Source organism: Cucumis melo, chromosome 3, assembly GCF_025177605.1.
Source record: "Cucumis melo cultivar AY chromosome 3, USDA_Cmelo_AY_1.0, whole genome shotgun sequence".
In the NCBI taxonomy this organism is placed as follows: Eukaryota; Viridiplantae; Streptophyta; class Magnoliopsida; order Cucurbitales; family Cucurbitaceae; genus Cucumis; species Cucumis melo.
The window spans coordinates 27115066-27136110 of record NC_066859.1 but is presented as its reverse complement, the minus strand read 5'-3'; the positions used below and the strand labels follow the sequence as shown (position 1 = coordinate 27136110).

At 32.6% G+C, this 21045-nt stretch overlaps 3 protein-coding genes across 3 annotated transcripts; 1 reads left to right on the top strand and 2 right to left on the bottom strand.

Moving 5' to 3' along the window:
* Positions 1–3104, top strand: LOC103488257 (serine/threonine protein phosphatase 2A 57 kDa regulatory subunit B' kappa isoform). The gene is made up of 2 exons (XM_008446906.3): positions 1–2093; positions 2433–3104. The coding sequence occupies exons 1-2, from the start codon at positions 906–908 to the stop codon at positions 2790–2792; spliced, it is 1548 nt and encodes a 515-aa protein (XP_008445128.2). The 5' UTR covers positions 1–905; the 3' UTR covers positions 2793–3104.
* A 1423-nt stretch (positions 3105–4527) lies between these two features.
* Positions 4528–16315, bottom strand: LOC103488258 (cyclin-A2-1-like). The gene is made up of 15 exons (XM_051082222.1): positions 16279–16315; positions 15972–16082; positions 12214–12471; positions 11466–11540; positions 11206–11357; positions 10809–11001; positions 9641–9765; positions 9395–9487; positions 9090–9223; positions 8048–8123; positions 7337–7413; positions 7208–7241; positions 6474–6623; positions 6207–6341; positions 4528–4960 (listed from the first exon to the last, which is right to left on the bottom strand). Exons 4-15 carry the CDS (start codon positions 11482–11484, stop codon positions 4871–4873), a joined length of 1278 nt encoding a protein of 425 aa, XP_050938179.1. The 5' UTR covers positions 11485–11540; positions 12214–12471; positions 15972–16082; positions 16279–16315; the 3' UTR covers positions 4528–4870.
* LOC103488260 (photosynthetic NDH subunit of subcomplex B 3, chloroplastic) lies at positions 14380–20237 on the bottom strand. Its single transcript, XM_008446911.3, has 6 exons — positions 19974–20237; positions 19758–19871; positions 18627–18680; positions 17814–17876; positions 17199–17261; positions 14380–16082 (listed from the first exon to the last, which is right to left on the bottom strand). The coding sequence occupies exons 1-6, from the start codon at positions 20172–20174 to the stop codon at positions 16065–16067; spliced, it is 513 nt and encodes a 170-aa protein (XP_008445133.1). The 5' UTR covers positions 20175–20237; the 3' UTR covers positions 14380–16064.
* Positions 20238–21045: the final 808 nt, after the last annotated feature.

The window sequence follows — 21045 nt, the reverse complement described above, 5'->3', positions numbered from 1 at the left end:
AAAGAAGAGATTAGGAAAGAGATTAAGAAGAGAGAGAGAGAGGGGGGTGGGGGGGGGGTGGGGGGAAAGAAGGAGGAGGATATTAAATGGAAAATAGGTGTCCTGTAAAGCGCTTGCATTTTCTCTTGGAAAATGCCAACGAGAGGTTTCTCCCACTCCCATTCCCATTCCCATCTACCAAGAAAAAGCAAAACCAGACATAACACACCACCTCTCTGCTAATTATCTTCATTCATTCCTCCATTCTTTTCATGAACACCCAAATCATTTTCTTCTTCTCATCAACGCTTTAACACAACAATCTCTCTTTCTTTGTGTTTCACCTCATTTTATACAACAAATCTCTCTTTCTTCTGTAATCATTTTCTTTTCCTTTCAATTTCCTCTCTCTCTCTCTCTCTCTCTCGTTCTGTATAAAGTGTTTTTGATTTTGAATCATGGGATTTTGATTTGCTTTTGTGTTCTTCAAACCCTAAATCGTTTTCTTCTTCTTCTTCTCTCTGTTTTGGGTTTGTTTCTTTTGTTCGTTAAGGCATTGCTCTGTTCTGCGATTTTTGGCGTTCTTAACGTTTGTTGAGGTTTACCCATTTTGTTTTCTTCCTTTTTCGTTTTTGGGTTTCTTTCAATTTCTGTTTTTTACCCTTCCCGTTTTTCAGCTTTCCCATGTTATTCATCGGGAAAAACCGGATGAACAGGATTTTTGCGGATCTGACATTCCGTCAATGTCCTCTGCCATCGCTACATTTTTCCATCTTGAATTTGTTTCTTGTCTTTTTGATTTGTTGAAATTCATGGCTGAAACATAGGGGGTTCTTTCTCCTTACTATTTTGGGTTTGTAGTGATCAAATTTTTTCCCTTCTGGGTTTGATCTTCCTCTTTTCCCTTGAATCGATTCTTCTTCACAATGCTGAAGCAGATCCTTAGCAAGCTTCCTCGAAAGTCATCTGACTCGTCCGATTCACCAAGGACGCCTCGGTCTTCGTCGAACCGTTCAAGTCCGAGAAGTAGTACTGCGCCCTCTGGCCATGGGACTCAAAGATCGAGCGGTGGAGCTTCTGCCTCTGGACGGTCTAATGCTACTAAGAAAACTTCTTCTGCAGTCTTCCCTGCGAGTCTCGTGGCTGGAATCGAGCCGCTGGTGCCTTTCAAAGACGTGCCTTCTTCTGAGAAGATGAACCTCTTTGTGAGTAAACTGAGCCTTTGTTGTGTTACCTTTGATTTCACGGACCCAAGTAAGAATTCCATTGAAAAAGGTGTTAAAAGACAAACGTTGATTGAGTTAGTGGATTTTGTTGGAGCTGGTACTGTGAAATTCAACGAACCTGCAATTCATGCTTTGTGTAAAATGTGTGCTGTTAATCTGTTTAGAGTTTTTCCACCCAATTATCGGGCTAACATGATTGGTGGTGGTAGTAATGGTGGTGAAAATGATGATGATGAGCCTACGTTTGATCCAGCCTGGCCACATTTGCAGCTAGTTTATGATTTGTTACTCAAGTTTATACATTCTTCATTTGTTGATGCCAAGGTTGCAAAGAAGTATATGGATCATTCTTTTATCTTGAAACTGTTGGAGTTGTTTGATTCAGAAGATCCCAGAGAAAGGGAATGTTTAAAAACGATTCTACACAGGATATATGGGAAGTTCATGGTTCATCGGCCGTTTATACGAAAGTCTATCAACAATATCTTTTATCGATTCGTATCTGAAACAGAAAGACATAATGGTATTGCTGAGTTGCTGGAGATATTTGGAAGTATAATCAGTGGGTTTGCATTACCTCTGAAAGAGGAACACAAGATCTTCTTGTGGAGGGTTTTGATTCCTCTGCATAAACCGAAATCTATTGGTGCTTACTTCCAACAACTTTCATACTGCATTACGCAGTTTGTAGAGAAGGAACCAAAACTAGCGAGTGTCGTGGTTAAAGGACTATTGAAATATTGGCCGATAACGAGTAGTCAGAAAGAGGTGATGTTTCTGGGTGAGTTAGAGGAGATTTTGGAAACAGTTAACATGGTGGAATTCCAAAAAGTCATGGTTCCCTTGTTCTGGCGAATAGGATGCTGCATTAACAGTTGTCACTTTCAGGTAGTAATCTCCCAAAGCTCATATGATGCTAAAGTTTAATCTTTCAAGTTCTACTCATTCCGTGCTTATGTTCTCATAGTTTCTTATCATGAAATGATCTATTTCACTGCCATTGTCACATGCCGTCACATATATTTAATGTTTAGACTGATCTAAAATCAGTTTGTATTGCACATTTGGTATCGATGGTTCACATGTTTACATCATCACTTAAACAAATTGGTTTGGTGTGGTTTATTTTTGTTTCATTCAGTTAGATCATCTTTCACCTTTCAAGTTTAGTATTCTTTCAACACCATTGTTGCTGAAACTGTTCAATCAACTTGCCATGCTTTTCAGGTAGCTGAAAGGTCCCTTTTCTTATGGAACAACGACCACATTGTGAACTTGATTGGGCACAACCGACACGTGATATTGCCGATCATACTCCCCGCATTAGAGAAGAATGCACAGAGCCATTGGAACCAAGCAGTGGTGAACCTGACCCTTAACGTTAGAAAGATATTCATGGAGATGGATGACGAGTTATTCCTATCCTGCCATGCACATTTCAAGGAGGAAGAAGCAAAAGAAGCGTTAGAAGCAAAGAAACGGAAGCAGATATGGGAGCAACTCGAGAACGCAGCGGCGAATGTGCAACCGATGACGGGGAAAACTGCCGTGCTGGTAACTCCTTTAGCATCCTCAATAGCTTGCTGACCGTTGATGAGTTTGTTATCCATTGATGAGGTGAGAGAAAAAAAAAAAAAAAGATGAATTTCAATCTCACATTCAAACCACCCGTCCTCCCACAGTCCCACCATGTTTTTTCTTTGGTTGTGTGGAAAATAGCAAAAGGAATGTGAATGTGAAAAGAAGGGACATGTTTGGTTTGCGTTGGTTGTGGATGATGGGGAAATTGAAGTATGTAATTTTGGGTTTGGTCCTTCTCTCTGGCAAGCCACCTTGTAATGTTAATTATGATGTTGGATATGTTAACTCCTACTTTGCAATTGCAGTGCATTTCACAAATCCCTTCTTCCCTTCTTAAACTCTCTCATTTATTCTTTGAGGTAAATTTTTTATTTTCTATATAATATTGGTTTAAATACTATTTTGGTCTACATTTATGATTTGTTTTGATCCTATATTCTTAAACTTATTCATTTTAGTCTCTTTACTTTCAACTTTTGTTTATTTAGTTTGTTTATTTAGTTCCTATAGTTTAAAAACGTTCATTTTAGGCCATTCTTTCAAATTAGGAAACTAAAATAAACATTTTGAAAATGTATATTTAAAAAACTACTATGACCAAAATAAAACCAAGCTAGTATATGTACGAATCATGGATATAAAATGATATGGAATAGTTTGTTTCTAAAAATCTATGCTGAGCATTACCATTACCGTTCTTTTTTTTTTTTTTCCATATATTTTTTCAAAGTGTTTGGAAAATTTCCAATAGTTGAGTTACTTCCTTGTTGGGTTTTTTTCTTCATATTTTTAAAACCTTTAAATGATAAATAGTTATGGATAAAATTTATGATGGACCCACTTTTGTTGGTGAATACTCATCTTCCACCCTCGAACAAATTGCAAGAACTTCTGTTTCTCAGGTATAAAATAATTGTTTTCACTTTGTCGTCAACTCCCAGTTTTTTCCCTTTCTAACGTATACAATTTGTCAATTTATTGCAATAAAGCACAGAAAAGAATTGTCCTCTCTCTCTCTCTCTCTTTGGTCTTTATATTTTGGAAAAATAAATAAGTTAAAAACATGTTTCTTGTGAAAATTATTTTAACTGTTTCTTTCAATTTAATCATTTTCATCAAATCTATGGTAATTTCGGTCCAATTATCATGTAGGCTATGAAATTGAAAAATACTAGAGACGAAAAAAGTTTAATAATTTCATATTTTTAAATTGTGAATCGATGACTTTAATTTTCACACGATACACGTATTTCTTAAAATTAGTAGAAATTTAAGAGATATTTAAACGAACGTAATGAAATTGAATCGTATTATAATATTAACCCAAAATTCATGTTTGATTTAAGCGTCTTGAATCCAAATTTGTTTCATCTTTTACGATATCATTTATTTTTTCACTCTCAATTCGATACATTCCAACACTCACGATTTACAGTAATCTTGATAACATTCAAACTCTTCAAACATCCCCTTGATTGAATGGATAACGGAGAGTTAAAATTACAACAAACTAAATAATTAAGGTGGAAAATTGACAAGAAGGTGTAGGGTCAAAATTGATTATAAAGGAAAAAGAATGGAAACAAAGCCGGGAATTTGTGAAGGGGAAAAACAAAACAAAATTAAAAAGAGAAAGGAATTCAAGGTGATAGTTGATGATTTAGTGGAATTCACGGCAAAAGTAAAAGAGGCTAAAAAAAGAGGAAAGTCAAATGTATAAGTAGGTAGGCATTCATGCAAGTGAGTAAATATGATGATATATTTTTTTTTCTTTTCTTTTTGTGTGGTCATGAAAGTGGGGACACCAATTGTCTTTTAATAATCATATGATGTTTGCTTGTCCATCACTCTGTTTGTTTTACTCACTTTCTTCCAAAACTATGATGTTAACCAAACACTTGGACTTTAGGACTAGTAGGAAGGTAGAGAGATACCCTGTTTCCTTGTTTTAAAATTTGCATAGACACAATTATTTTATTATTATTATTATTATTATTATTATTATTATTTTTTTTTTTTCTTAACCACTGATTTTGAGAAGTGGAGGGTTGCGGTTTTTAGGGTGTGGTTGGTTAGGAAATGTCTCAAATGTCCCTGGAATTCAGGTTATCTGTCTGGTTTGGGAAGGCTGAGAGAACTGATTTTGTGGAGGCTAAAGTTGCCACACTTCCAAACTGTCACAATTGAAAAAGATGGATGAGAGAGTAAGACATATACAACGCTCCATAACAATTTAACAATCGTTATCGCTATCTATTTCTATTTTTAATGGTTGGAAAAATCACGTTTGGAAGTATAAAGCATGGGTTAAAACCTACTTTAAGATGCGTCTTTAACCGTTCCAAATCAATTTGTTAGTGTTTGATTTTAAGTTGTTTTTACCCAATTTTTCGAACTGTCTAATCTAATTTTTAATGATTAAGACCCTGTTTGGTTTTTTGAAGATTAGGTATGCTTCCTCACAATTTGTAGTAATGTTTTTGCATATTTTACTGGTTAAAATTTTAGCAAATTTTCAAAAATAATAATAAGTTTTTAAACTATGCCTCAATGATTTTGTTTTTGTCATTGGTTTTTGAAAACTAAAGCCTATAAATCCAACCTTCATCTTTTGTTTAGTTAGCTACATTTTAAGAGTTTTAAAAATCAAGCCAAAATTTGAAAACTAAAAAAAGTAATTAATTTTTTTAAAAAAAAATATTTAAGAATCCAAATGCAAATAATTATAAGAAACTAAGAAAAAATAAACTTGATTTTCAAAAACCATTTTTTTAAAAAAAAAGAGTCAAAATGATTACCAAAGATTTATACATATATGTTTTCAAATTTTGGTTTGGTTTTTGAAAATGTTGGTACAAAATCCACACAACAAATTTAGAGGTAGAACGATTGCTTGTAGACTCAATTTCAAATTTTTTAAGAAAATCAAATACTTATCCAATGGGATCAAACACATGATCTATAGTGATCACGAACAAAGATTAAAATCACTCTAATCAAACTTTCAATTAGTTTTGAATGATTAAAATATTTTTCAAAACAATTTTAGTTTTTTTAAAAAGAAATTGACTTTAACCATTTCTAAATCACTAGAGAAAGTTTAGCTAAACATTGTAAATAATATAGATAAAAAGAAGGTTGAAATATCATTTTGGTCTTGTACTTTTATGATTGTTTCATTTTAGTTTTTGTAATATGAAATGTCCAATTTTGGTTCTGAGTATAAATAAAGCTTGAAAATAGTCCCTACAGGTAAATTGGAATAGAAAAAATTGAAATATGTTAAGGATTATATTCGAGCTTTATTCAAACTATGGAGAGCAAAATTGAACATTTCAAATAGAGACTAAAATAGAATTATTATCGAAATATAGAGATCAAAATGATATTTTAATTTAGAAAAAAGAATGGGTGTCTAACCTTATGTTGTCTATACTTCTGGAAGACGGCGTTTAAACCGCAACTTGTGGAGTTCAACCTTAGATCTTCCAAGGCAAGTACAGGAGTTTTTAGCTGAGAGGCATTGTAATTGGTATAATGCTCCAGAGCCGAGTTCTGCAAGTTGAAAATTAAAAACCCTTGCTTGGCTATCTCCATAACGTAGTTGAATTATTGAACGTTTGTACCATTGGGAAAAAGAAAACAAGAGACAAAAGGAAAACAGTAAAGATATAAATGAAAACGGACCCATGGTTGATTTGGTTGGTGCAGAATCCATCTAGCTAAGAACACAACTGATGCAGCTACTGCTGAAGGCAGAAACCTGAGGAAGCTGTACTCTCCAAGAGTCAACTCTGCTAGATAATTTGTTAAATGCTCCAACTCCACACAAGATTCCTGGTAAAAGAGAGAGTTTTAGGTTAGAGTATTGGCATGTAAATTCAAAAATAAATAAGATCGAGATTCGAAACCACTTTGGATTTCATAGATGACATTCTTCTTCTATATTTTCTATTTTCTGAAAAACAAAAGTTCTCCCACCTAAGGCCCGGACCCCAAAGACATTAGAGACTTTTTTGGTTTGAACTTGGGACCTTCAACCCTTGAGATCCCAAACCCTCCCTAATGGACCCACTCCTAAAGCTCAAAGCTTAGCTTGGTTGGTTAAGACATATATCTCCAATTGAGAGGATAGAGGTTTGAATTCCTCCGCCGCACATTGTTGGACTCAAAAAACGGAAGTAATACTTCATTCCTTTTTCAATTAAAAGAATAATTATCAAACCCACTTTTACTACGAAAACACAAAAAAGAAGAAACCAAAATGAAAAACAAAAACCTATATGCTTGATATTTTGCTTTTCCTGAAGGATGTGAATAGTTGTTGCTAAACCATGATTTGTAATAAATAGACAATGAACAGGCTAATTTCTAAATTACTCTTATGCAATTATTGAAGTACAATGATCGTCCTAAAATACCTTGCAAGAAGCCTGTGCTACCTGCACAAATCTCCTGCAAAGATGAAAACTTTTAGAACGACAATGTTACATGGCATGTTGATGGCAAGTCTCAAGAAAAGAAAAGGCTTATGGTACTAATGAAGGTACCTGAGAAATGTTTTTGTAGTGGGAACCGACAGCTGAAAATTAAGCACGTTCAGAACTTCACCCTCCATTTTTAGTACCTGCCACATAATATCAATCTAGTAGGACCAGTAACACTTAAGGCACAGATTCTTGAGAATTATGTTGGAAACACACGAGTCAAATGGCAAAATGTAACAAACTTAAGGCCTCAAGTAAAATAACTAAAATCAATTTTGTAATTTGTAAAATTATTCAAAGAATATTTTAATCTTTGTAACCAATCTCAGTAGTATGAAAAATATGTTTAAAAATGTCAAATTAAACATTGAATTGATTTTGAATGATTAGAGGTCTATTTTTAGAGTGATTTTAACCATTTGAAAAGCACTCTCAAACATATATTTACACATCTGTTAAATGCCATCATGCCTTTTAGGACTCTATTGGGGATCATATGTGATATGGGACAACAGAATTGCATATCCATAATCTTTTCTTAGGATTCGTGTCTACGTGTTTCCAGGTCTAATTGGTCTAAGCATGAGGAGGACAAGATGAAATTTGCTTACGATGAGACCATTAGTGGTAAAAAAGATGGGGAATCAATACGAGGAGTTGAAAATTACAGGCAGAAATTCAATGGTATAATATAAAAGGAGAGGAGAAGAGCTATTGATGTTTGTCCATAATATTGCTGACAAAAATAGGGATGCCAATTGACCAGGAGCCTACCTCTTCTCTCGCATAGGTGTTGTCTGTGATGAAGCAAAACTCTTCCACGAATGGTGCACAGACTTCTTCATATTTACTTCAAGCACCAAAAAACAAACATCTCACGGATTACACACTAATTAGTAGATATAGGGCATTATCCTTTCAATAAATTAAAAGCAAACCACCACAGCAAAATTTGAACAGAGATTTACATTTAAAATGAACAAATCTTTGCAGGAGTTTTATGCAGGTAGCACAGGCTTCTTGCAAGGTATTTTAGGACGATCATTGTACTTCAATAATTGCATAAGAGTAATTTAGAAATTAACCTGTTCATTGTCTATTCATTAAAAATCATGGTTTAGCAACAATAGTCTTAGCATCTATATTTACATTATTCACATCCTTCAGGAAAAGCAAAATAGCAAACATATAGGTTTTTTGTTTTTTATTTTGGTTTCATGTTTTTCGTGCTTTCATAGAAGTGTGTCAGATAATTATTTTTTTAATTGAAAAAAGAAATGAAGTAGTGCTTCCATTTTTCAAGTCCAACAACATGTGGTGGAGGAATTCAAACCTCTAATCTCTATCCTCTTAACTGGAGATAATTGCTACTGAACACTGATTACACACTGATAGAAAGAAAGTTGGTGCCTACTGCCTAATACATGTGAAAATGAAATCATATTGTTCCAGACAGGTCTCGAAACATTGAAAAAATAGTATATAAAACATATCGATTAAACATAACCACAAAACATGGCTTTAATACTTGAAACATTTGATATGGCAATTATTTTGAAAGTTGGACTCTGGTGTAGACGTACAAGCCTTCGCATATAAAACTTTGTTTCAAGTTCGATAGCTTACAGTTTTTCCACCATTATTTAGTATCAGGAGTTCATAAGAACTTTTCTTTACCGTCGGGAATTATAGCCACATCAGCCAAAATCGGGTTCAAGAAAATTTATTTAGCATCTTTGTGAGACAAAATATTTCACGTGATAGTAATTTTCCTGTTTAATACCATGGGCATCAGTCCACTAGATTTAGTACTTACGAGGCAACTAACATGCAAGTAACGCCAAGAAGTTGTAATTTATGCCTCTCAATGCAGCTTTGAGAGAGAAACCGATCGATGAGATTTACAGTGAGGTAAAGCGTGTCAGAGATCAATTTATATTCATCAGAAACCTGAAACAATGAGATTGCGGCCTAATTAGAGTTCAAGCAAAATTCTATTTTTATGAAACCACATGTGGTGTTCTCGATATGTTATGACAGAAGAAACTGCGCATATAATTGAAGCCTAAATATCTGAACAAAATTCAGCTTGTTTTTGACAAGCTATGAATGAGTACTAACCTCCACAAGCCAATCGATTAGAATCCCTCGCATGATTGGAGTGATATATTTCTGTAACTTTTCCATATAATTAGTCGAAGGCCTTTGATCAAGCTGAAGAATAAGACATTTCAATGATTTAGCACAAGTATATTATAGTCAGTGAAAAAAAGGCAAAATTATCGCACTATTTGTTTTCCTTGATATCCCATAAATCCAAAAATCTCTTTGAGAACTTTATGAAAATTTAACTATTCCAACACAAACCTCTATTACACGATTAGTATCATATATATTATGGGCGTATAGGGTGCATGCTTGAGGATCCTCTGAGTTTGAGACAGCATCCAAAGTACCGAGATGGTTTAATTTCTCACAAACCGCAGCCTCATCTGCAAAGTTTAATAAGCAATAAACAAAATGTGGAAGAGATTTGTATTTCAGCAGTATGATTATTCTTTTGATGGGTGAAGCAAAATATCATTCAAGGAGTGGATGAAAATTCTGGAAGATAAAAAATTCTACAAGAAGATCTAACACATCAATGTCCAACATCTCCTTTAATATAGAAGGTTCTTGTGAACCCCAATTTAAATTTAGTTTTAAGTTATAGTCAGTGAAATTTCAGAAAGATCAGAAGAATAGTACGTAAACTGTACTTCTTAATGTCTCACATGTCCTAAGGTAATTTCCATGAACACAATAGTCAGTTATGAAGTAAGTGGAAGTCATTACCCTCGTGGAAATATAACTATGTTCTCAAATTGAGAAGAATTGCTCAAAGAGAAGAAATATAAGTTATCAAGCAAGATTTATTAGCAGTTTTTTTGAGCCAAAGTGAATAAATTCTAAAACAATTGATGAAGGTAAGCGAACAAAAAGAAGTATATACCACACACTTTCATTGAAGCAGCTGAAAAGGAAACATGAAATTTAATGCAAGCACATTTTGTAACGGTACTCCTAAAAATCAAGTGGTTAAATTGCAATTGACATGCAATTTTTAAAAAAGTTTCATACGGATTGATATAATTCTGTATCATTATATGGTTTGGGAAATTTTGTTGACTACAATCCTAAAAACGGTGTAACTCAAGCAATAAGCATCTACTTCTCTTGTGCCATTGCTTAAATAAGAAAATCTAAATTCTATGACATCATGTGGTCATCAAAGGTAGTTATGAAATTAAAGGTCAAGAGCAATATGAGAATGATTATTAAAATGCACGTTAAATTATTTAAACAGATAGTCTTTCTTGAATCCCGCGTAAGAATAAGATGGAGAGTATTTCCACGATGGCAATTACTTTAAAGATGGTATTTGGGAATGGGAATGGGATTCTTATAATTTAAATAATAATAAACAAAAATTATTTGGTGTCAAAACCAAGTTATGCACGACTAATATGCCATGACTAAGAACTAGCATTTAAACCTTTCATTTGGTGTTCATTTGATCCTGAAGGCAGGGGAGACGCACAATTTCTGCATCCTATGACACTCTGAAACTTATTCTCCTGCTTTGTCTCTTTTTTGTCTGACTTCATCGCTGGAGAGCTACGTTGTGATTCTACCATCCCTATAATGGATGAATCTTCAAGTGATTCGGTCTGTGAAACCTGTTGAACCTATGAATTTCAAAAAACAAATCCCGCACTTCTGTTCATTAGGCCTAAGTCAATAGTGTCAAGAATGATTAAAGACGCAATTGGTTTCCCCATTCTTCCAGGTAGAGGATTGAAGAAAAACTTGAGAAATGTAAGTACTTTCATGAATTTAAAATTCAAACACCATTATACAGTTGACAAATTTAAAATATGAAAAATTTGCACCTGAACTTTAGAAGCATGCAAGTACCCCGAATTATTACTCTCACAGGACATGTTAGTAACATCCTTGAGCACTGCTCTTCTTTTGCGCCGAACACCAACAGTAATAGTAGCAGAAGCATTACTTCCATCTAGCTGTGCTAGTTCAGAGTTTTCTGTATGACCACGTTTGCGCAATTATGTGAGTGAAAGTTGTAATGAGGGTGAAATAGCACCTATTCTACTGGAAGACTTAGACTGGGATCGTGTGATTCTGACAGCACCCTTAATTTCTTTCATCATATTCAACAGATTTGTTGTGTATGGACAAGGAAATGCACGGCTATAACTTCAACAACCTGCATTTGTAACGTTAAATTAATGATCATGATAAGACAAACCATGGCATTTGAACTGGCAAAGATAATTTTGCCGCTATAAGTTCGAAATCAGAACTGATTCCGATACCTATATGAAAAGAAACTGAGCTCAGATATGTGCATGTTGATACAAAACCATGTTACGCCTATTTTGTGCTATTGAACAAAACCGAAGCAACATTACACTTCTACACATCGTTCATGTCTAAAAATATCCAGAAAATCCCTTGCTAAATTTTAACGAAACATCAATTCCTTTTTTTTTTTGGTCTTGACGAGTCTCACTGAAAGCGCAATTTCACTTGCATTATCTGCCAGAGAAACGATCAAGGATCTTAATCCGTATAGACAATCAATATTCGACAGATTAGAGATACCTCCAGAACCTGAATTTCTTTATTTCAGCAATAGAACAATATTACAGTCGAAGCTAATTGCAACATTTCATAGAAATTTCAAGTTATCCGAATAGTAATTCACATGCACAAACATCAATTCCGACCAACAGTTATCAACATACGAAGCAAAACTTCAAAGCTCGCAGGACAGGAAAACTTTGAAATCAAGTAATCGTAAATACACGACAATGCCGCATATCGAAGAGCTCAAAGAAAAGAAAAACGAAGCTTCTATGATGCAATCCAAAACTCACCGCATAATAAAATCTTAAGCATGTGCAAAAGACAAACGGAGCTGAACTGCAAATAAGCTTACAGCACCAGAGAAAGCTTCATTTCAACATCTTCTCCGATCAGCCAGTCGGCCATAGGTTTGAGTGGATATAGATGGAGTGAGACGGGCGGCCATAGACAAGGAAGCTATCGGAGGAGGAACATGGGGTAGGAGCGTCAACGGAAGAGGAGCGGGGAGAAGGAGCGGGAAGGATATAGAGTTTTTTTGAACAAGTTGCCTACCGAACAGACATATAAATATCGTTTGAAATTAATTGGATAGTGACAACATATTCATAATTTATTAATTAATTATCACTATTGGATTACACGCAACAGAAAAAAAAAAATGATATTATATAGTAATACTATGATTCACATGAGATAGGGTAAATTTAAATGGTAATTGAGATCTCTTTCTCATTTGATAATTTGATAACGTGAGATTCAAACTAAAAAATTTATAGTTGACGTAAAAAAATTCATGGTAAAAGTCCGATCTTCATACCATTTGCTTTACTAACAAAAATATAAAATAAATGCGATAGTTAAAGTGAACTTAACTTAATGGTATTGGAATAACTTTCACCACAGGCCGATTTAGCATAGGCCTAGAGCCTCCTTTAACTTTATTGTATTTATATAATATATATTTATTTTTTAATATTTATAGTTAGCTCAGTGTTTATCTGTTAGTCCCTTCCAACTAAAATGATATTAGTTTTATCATCAAATATTTATGCCATGGAAGAATCTAAACCTAGTACAATGTTTAATGAACAAATGTAATCTTATAAGACTATTTAAATTTTAATAAAAATTACTTTTCTACAAAAATGATAAAAATTATAAGTTGAGTTCTTAGAGTTTCATTCTAGAAATTTCGATCAATCACAAATTGACACGTTATAAATTTAAATAACTTAAAAAATATGAGATTGAGTAACTCATCCAATCATCCTCGATGACAAGATTTAGCCTTAAACAAACCAAGATTTAATTTAAAAAATTAAAATCACAGACTAAATCGTCATTGCTAAATTAAAATAAAATATAAAAAATAGGATATGTAAGTTAACCCTAGGCCCAAATTATAGATTACTAAAATATTTTACTCGATTCTTAAGCAATTTGTGAATAGTAAACTATTGTCTAATAATATTTTTTTTATTAATAAAATGCAAGACAACACATAATATATGTTTTTTTTCACTGTCAAAAGCTTGGTTCAACCGACACATATATGTATCTAAGATTAAGACGTCTTGAATTTAAATGTTTGTAGTCAATTTTTTTTATTATTTTTAAAAAGAAAAAGAAAATTGAAAATTGAAAGTTTCTGAAAAGAGTTGATTTTAAAAATTCAAAATGATTGTTCACATTCACATGGTATGGAACTCTTCTTCATATTCATTCTCTATGTCCTTGAAACACTAAAAACTAACAAAGTCAAAATTCAAGTTGGGAGTTAGTTATCATATTACACATCTAAGCTTTACAAAAATCTTTAAATTATAAGCTTAGTCTATATTCTTTTCTTTTATACATTTCACACATTTGATTGACAGAAAATTAAGAATTTAAGCTTTCATTATGTATATGTTTATAGTATTAATTAAAATTTAAAAAACTTTGATTTTTTTTAAAGGATCTACCATGTACTAAATTAAAAGATTCAAGAATCTATTAGACCCGCAATTAAAAATTTAGGTACATATTTAGATAGTTTTATAAGTATAAAAAATAGATAGAAATTAGGGAGTAATCTCGTGAATTAACATATTAAATAGTATTTTGGGTTCGATTTATGTTTTGTCTTTTGAAAAGAACCGATCTAAAACCATCTTTCAAATTTTAGAAGTTCATTTAACTTTACGGTCTAAATTCAAACTTTCAAATCATAGGTTACACAAATTTAAAAGATACGTTATAGATTAATTTTAGAACACTCAATTTTCGAATGTTATTGACTTCAAAACGTGTTTAATAAACCCATGAATTTTCAGTTTCACGTTTGATAAGTACCTAAAGTTTAGAATTGTGTCTAATATACTTATGTTTTATCCCTATTTTCAATAAGCACACACCACCTCACAACAACCAAGCAATCAATGCATTCAATCTTGCACATCATCAAAAACCAAAAAGAAAAAGAAAAAAGAAACTCAATAGAAAGTATTATTCATTACGATCTAAATTTTTAGTCATCCTCCTCCATATATTCGCTTACGTTGAAAAGGCGTACAAACTTATTAAACATAAACTCAAAACATTCATAAACTTAATAATACTAATAACATCAAAGTTTACAACAAGTATCAGATACAACCATAAAACCTTTAAACCGAACGAAATTATAAATTAACCAAATCAAAACTTGAAAAAAACAAGCCCAACGACGTTCCGTTAGCTAGAATTGAAAAGAAGAGTGTAGTCTATTCATAGAGAGGGGTGGTCCTAAAGAGAAGGGGGTGGTTGGAGGAGGATAAGGGCACTCAATTCCAATCCATATCAAATATAAATGACAAAGTGAAAGATAGATTTTCAAATAGTCAAATTATTGCCAACTTTGAAGGAGCCTATAAAACAACAACCTCCACTCCACTCCACACAAATGCTATCATTTTATTATTATTATTATTGGTATTATTTTCCCCACCTTTTGGCTTTTTGCTTAGCACTTACTGTACAGTCGAAGAGTCAACTTAGGTTATAGAGGTTTGGTTGGATTTTTAAAAACTTGTTTTCTTTTTATAATTTAACATAGCAAATAATAATAATAAAACAAAACAAAAACATCTTTCCTCAACGGACAAGAATGTTTTTTTTTTAGTATATTTGTAAATAAGTTGGTCGTTTTGCTATATATATATATATGAACATTCAAATATTATATATAAAAAGATAAAATCATGCATGGTATAAAAAAAGTGAAAAAACAAATATACTTTTTTAAAAACTTAAAATACTAATGACTAAACCCTAAACCTTAAACATAAAAATACTAATAGCAAAATGATATTGGTTTTTGGGTTCCAAAAATTAAGGTTATAAACCCTATTTTCACCGTCTATTAAAGTTATTTATTTCTACCAATCTTTTCAAATACTAAAGAGGTAATATTAAAAAAAATATTCATTTGTTTTTAAATTTTAACTAATAATTCAAATATATTTTTTTAAAAAGTAAAATTATCAAAAATAAAAAAATTGACAAACTACTTAAATTCTATATAAAAATTCAAATGTAATAAAATTTTGTCTGTAATCTTGAAAAATCCACTAAAAATGAAAATGTAAAGGAAAAAATAAAATGGTTATCGAATTTGTTTGAATAATTGAATTTATGTACTTTTATTAGTTTTCTTGACAATCTTAATTCTTTGATTAGATCTCCCAAAAGTCAAAATTCTTTCCCATATGGATCAGGTAGAGAGACAATCCATTGGTGTCCAAAGAAAACAATCACCAAAAATTTTTATCAACATTTCTTTTTCAAAAGGAAAAAAAAGTTTATCAACATTTGATATCGAAAAAGGTTTTTTTCCCTTAAAAAAAGACATTTTTGGAATATTTAGAAAAGACCTGTGGAGTCGAAATAAACTAAATGAGTCGAATCTAAACTTTTTTTTCCCTCTTTTTTTCCTTTTAAAAAAGTGGCAATTTAAACTAAAGGTGGCTTTCACTAAATTATCCCTAAAAGAAGAAAAAAAAAACTGTTTTTTTGGGGTTTTCTTTACCTTTCCCTGTATCCTATGCCAATCTCCCTCGATCGAGTAAATACAACTCATGTTTGACTAATTCCTTGGTGTTAGTGAACTCTGCTGTTATTTTTATTCAAGTGACCCCACCTGTCCATCCAACAAACACTTAATCGAGAAAAGGTTATTCAAACTCGAGAATATATGTTTATACCGGTTGAACTATATTTCTGATTAAGTATAAAAACATGGGAGTAAACCATGCATGGGCCAGTAATAACAATGAGAAATGACTTGGTTTTTCTTTTTTCAACTAAGTTACTCAAAATATACAATTTCAACTTACAGAAAGGCAGTATTTGAGTGCTAAGCCACAAATTTGTTTGTGACTTATGAGCAGCAGCTTTCAAGGTAGTATTGGTTGGGTGTAGGATATAATATTATCTATTGATTTTTGCAACAAATCACAGCCTCTACATAAAGATGCAACTCTAAATCACTTCTTCCATTGGGGCAACCTTTGGACCACAACCTGTAACCAATGGTCCACCTATATTACTGGAAGGAAGGGGTTGTAGAACAAGGATAGAATGAAGAAGGAGAAAGACAATTGTTTATTGTCCTTACTTTATCTTAGATTCAAACTCTTATATAAAATTAAGATTCTATTATATTACCCTTTGTTTCAGAAGTACTCCCATACACATTTAGAAGTTGTAAAATTAACTTTAATTTTTCATTAATTTGTCTTGGTGTAGAAATTCATTGGAATGTTGAATGGAAATTAAGACCTAGAATGTTGTGATGTGAGTTGTGTGACCTGAAATGGAAATTGAAACTGCTACCATACCATTCTAGGTTACTGCCACGTCATTCCAATCAAGTATCAGCGTTCACTCAACATATCAAGTATCAATGTTCGTTCAACATTTTAATGTATTTCTACTCCAAGGTAACCGGCGGTGATATTGCAACTTTTAGCAAGATAGTGTTTTTTGAACAATGATAAGGTTTAAGGTATTATTTCTAATTTAGCCTATATATATAGGTATTAAAATTTTGAAGTAAAATTTTGTCCCTCCATACTAGAATTGGCTTTGCCATGTGCCGGGAGAGCTTGCCATTCAGCAGATGCCAGTCTAATCATGTTAAGGACATCTAGGGCTATTATGGATCTTATATTTTCAATGCAATGATAGAAGGATTGTCATGTAAATCTGAACAAAGAAGCAAATAGGTAATAAGGTGAAGGGTTCTTGGCATTACCTTTCCAGAGTTCTCTTTATTGCCAACAATTGTCTGACATGCAAGCCTCCAACTTTCGGGTTTCTGAATTGTAACAACCAAAGTTAATATTGCTCCATAGCGAACAAATGGTGAATGAAAAATTTCGAGGAAACATGAAGAAAATCAGGCTCCTGACACTAAATCAGAAAGTTGAAGTTATTAGATTAAAATTAATTGAACTGATCAAACAATTCCCTGATGCTTGTTTACCTGGACTACGATTTGTTTGGGCTAACAATCCTAAAGAAGTGAGCAGTAGATATAGAACCATAGAGAAATGGTGATGAAATTATTACAGAACCTATCATAACTTGGTCCTACACATGCAGTTTTGGGGATAAAATGTTTTCTTGTTAGACCTTTAAGGAGATTAACACAACACATAGACTTGTAGAGAAAAGATCCATACTGGGGGACCTTCGGATATGAATCTCCGACCTCAAAAGAGGAGTAATGAGTTGCTCCTATTAGCCTAAATTTAAAACTAATCCATAGCTAATAACGTAATATGGGAAGTACCGTGGTGAATAAGAAGGTTTTAAAAGAACAAAAAAGGCTGGGAAAAAGCGAGAGGTCTATCAATTACGGTCAGACCTTCTTCAGGTAACGGAGTTCAGTATTTGTTCTCTCATTCAATAGATCCTTTCCATCAAGTATCTGCACAAAGATGTAGAGACCCTTATCAGATATACAGTTCTTTGTATTAATAAGAAAAGATATGTACATATCTGTTCTCTGCTTTAGATCCTCAACCTACAATCTATACTCAACAAGAGATGTGATGCAGTGACGATGATGAAAAAGGAAAATTGAATGAGCGAATTTTTAACCCCATTCGCCAATTCTTTTGTTTTTGAAAATCAAGTCTATGTCCTCTTAATTTCTTATAATGTTTTCCATCTTTTTTAGTAAAAAGTATTATTCTTAAACAAATGTTTTTAAAAAAGATCAACTTAGTTTTAAAATATATTAGTAAAACGTAGATAGCAAAACAACAATAACAAAACAAGAAAATTAAAGGTGGTAACTGTTAAGGGACTTTATAGGTTTGGTTTTCAAAAACTAAAAACCAAAAACCAAATGATACCAAACCAAATTTTCCAAAGTAAACAATTGCATGATAGAACAAAAAAAACAGCATCTTTTCCAACTGTTTTGCTATAAGAAAAAACCAGTTTTTTAGCCTACGAGCGAACTCTCTACTCTCCAATTTTCCATCTCAATTATTTACAACTTTGACGTGCATTTGTTCTGCTTCGTCCAGAAGAACAGACCACAGTCTGACCTCCAACCTCAAAAGAGGCAATTTGATCTTTTGTTACTTCACCAGTAGGCTAGCAGACAAAACAATGGTCATAGAAAAAGCACTGGAGCTCTTAACTACAACGGTGTATGCTAGGAAACTACCTCGACAATACAGGTCCCACAACTTCCACCACCACCACAGTTCATCAATTTTCCCTGAGAATATTTGGATGCATTTCAATTACATATAATGCAAGAAAACACAGGCGAGAAGGATTAAGTAATTAGAATATAAGATTATTTTCATTGTAAAATGACTGCTAAACTCATCTTTTATAAATTATTCAATATTCTTCCGGTCCTGTACGCTTATAAATTTGCACAAGATAAAAAATGACATTATAGGCTTTCATACCTCAGGATCTCGTGCTGTTATAACATGTTAAACTTAAGTCAATAGGTTGGGTAAAATGTAATATATTAACAATGCTTTGGAAATCAATCATGGATTAATCACGAGAACAATGAATATTGAACTATTCCAATCAACATGAGCTCAATTCAAGTGACATCTATATGTTCTCAAGGATAAGAGGTCCTGAGTTCAATTTTTCCCATCCCAGTTTGTACTTAGACCTTTTAAAAGAGAAAAAAGAAAAGAATTAGTCCATCCCGTTTGACCACAACTTCATTGTATTTGTTTTCTCACAATATCTACATTCATTAAGAAACATTGAATTCTTAACTAAATTAAAAAACAAAACAGACTACGGTGGAAGTAGTGTTTTTAAGCTTAATTTTTAAAAATTTATTATAGCGTATGGGTAACTTTGACCAAAACAACATACTATTAGCTAAATGGTTAGTAAAGATACCTTAATTAAAACGATTACTCTAGTCTTTAGGCCTTACTGGATTGAACTATATGTTGAGAATAAATACCGAAATGTAAAGGCCATTGTTTAACTAATACATAATGATCAGACAGAGTGAGGCGTCATTCCAAATATGGTATTTTAATTTCAGCTCAAATTCCTTTAAAAGGTTTCGAGAAACAGTCATCATTATCCAATACCGTCGTAGACGAGATCCATGGTCATTCCATATCATGCTTTCCTTCACTTTACTCACACATTACTACTTACTAGCAGTTGAAAACAATAACATTAATGATCCATTATATTCCTTGCGATGATCAAATCTCTTTACAGGGTTAGTGCAACACACGAATCAGTTAAAAAACAAATCACAATTCACAAACTCACTCCGTATTGTGCAGAAATCAAAACTTACATAGGGGGCGTACAACTCGATTTTATTATCCAGCATTATATTCCTCAAAAGCTTGTCGCCGCTTATCGCCTTGACCGTATCCACCGGAAACGATCCGTCGCTTCCCGGCTTCGGCTATTCGAAGTTCGAACCAAAAACATCAAACAGTCACCAAACATCAAAATCCACGGAACTAAAATAAAATTACCGATAACGAAATCTTCCACGCGAAGTTACCCCAATAAATTCGAGCTCGATCTCAGGCTTTTCCGCAGGAGTCGACAGCAATGGCTCCGAAGAATTCGCAGCGACGGAGAGCGGCCTGGTTGGTTTCCGATTAGGAAAATTTCCGATGAGGCATCGACGATTTACTTTATCGGAGAAAAATTCCGGCTGCCGGAGTGATAAAAAAGCGGTGGTGACATTCAGGGACGACATAGCATTATCCTTCTCCCTCAGCTCAAGTAGACCGAAGTTTCTGAGTCGTTCATCATTTGTTTCTTTTTCTTCTTTGTTCGTTAATTCTACACCTTGAGTTTTTAGGGGTAATTTCGTAAATTAGTTGTTATATTGCGGTCAATTTTCAAAAAAAGCAAGTTCTAGAGAGGGCGGGAAGTTAAGTGCGTTTTGTTGGTTATAATTTAATTTACCGTTAAATGTTTTAACATATAATTTAGTAAAAGATTATAGATTGAGATAAGAAGATTTTAATCCATAGTTTTTAGTTATTCCACTAATTGAATAAAAATTATTAGTTTAAGGATTAATCAACTTTAACTATAAAATTCAAGAATTATTTTTTTTTTCTTTATTTGATTTATCTATTTCTCCCTCTGTTTTGAAAATATTTTAAGAAAATTAAGAAAAATAGTTAAATTTATTGGATTTTTTAAAAAAATATAATAAAACGCTAAAATATTTTTTTTAGTATAGATTTGGCTATTTTCTATTTGGAGAAAAGACATACCCACAAATTGAAATATTTAAAATATGGTATAAGGACAATAAATATTTTACTATTTAGTTATATTTATAAAAAAATTCCTAATATATATATATATAGCTTTTAAAGATATGCTATTTTTGAGCAATATCCATCCATCATTTTCTAACCGTCGCCTCTCATGTATCCAAGTCCACAGTATTATGAATTCGTCTAAAATGTATGAAAATAGATTATTTGGATTAAAAAGTTAATAATCGTTATTAAGTTCAAATGTAAGTTAACGAATAATTAAATTAAATATACTGTTTGCAATTTAAGATCCTAACTTCTAAATTAAATTAATTAATTCGCTAACAAGAACAT

Coding starts and splice junctions, on each gene's coding strand:
- LOC103488260 (XM_008446911.3), bottom strand. CDS start 20,174: ATGTCGTCCCTGAATGTCACCACCGCTTTTTTATCACTCCGGCAGCCG. Junction 19,872..19,973: donor TCGAGCTCGAATTTATTGGG/GTAACTTCGCGT, acceptor AACTTCGAATAG/CCGAAGCCGGGAAGCGACGG. Junction 18,681..19,757: donor TCGAGTTGTACGCCCCCTAT/GTAAGTTTTGAT, acceptor AAATATTCTCAG/GGAAAATTGATGAACTGTGG.
- LOC103488258 (XM_051082222.1), bottom strand. Junction 11,002..11,205: donor TGCATGCTTCTAAAGTTCAG/GTGCAAATTTTT, acceptor TGAAATTCATAG/GTTCAACAGGTTTCACAGAC. Junction 7,242..7,336: donor ACTACAAAAACATTTCTCAG/GTACCTTCATTA, acceptor TCATCTTTGCAG/GAGATTTGTGCAGGTAGCAC.
- LOC103488257 (XM_008446906.3), top strand. CDS start 906: ATGCTGAAGCAGATCCTTAGCAAGCTTCCTCGAAAGTCATCTGACTCG. Junction 2,094..2,432: donor TTAACAGTTGTCACTTTCAG/GTAGTAATCTCC, acceptor CATGCTTTTCAG/GTAGCTGAAAGGTCCCTTTT.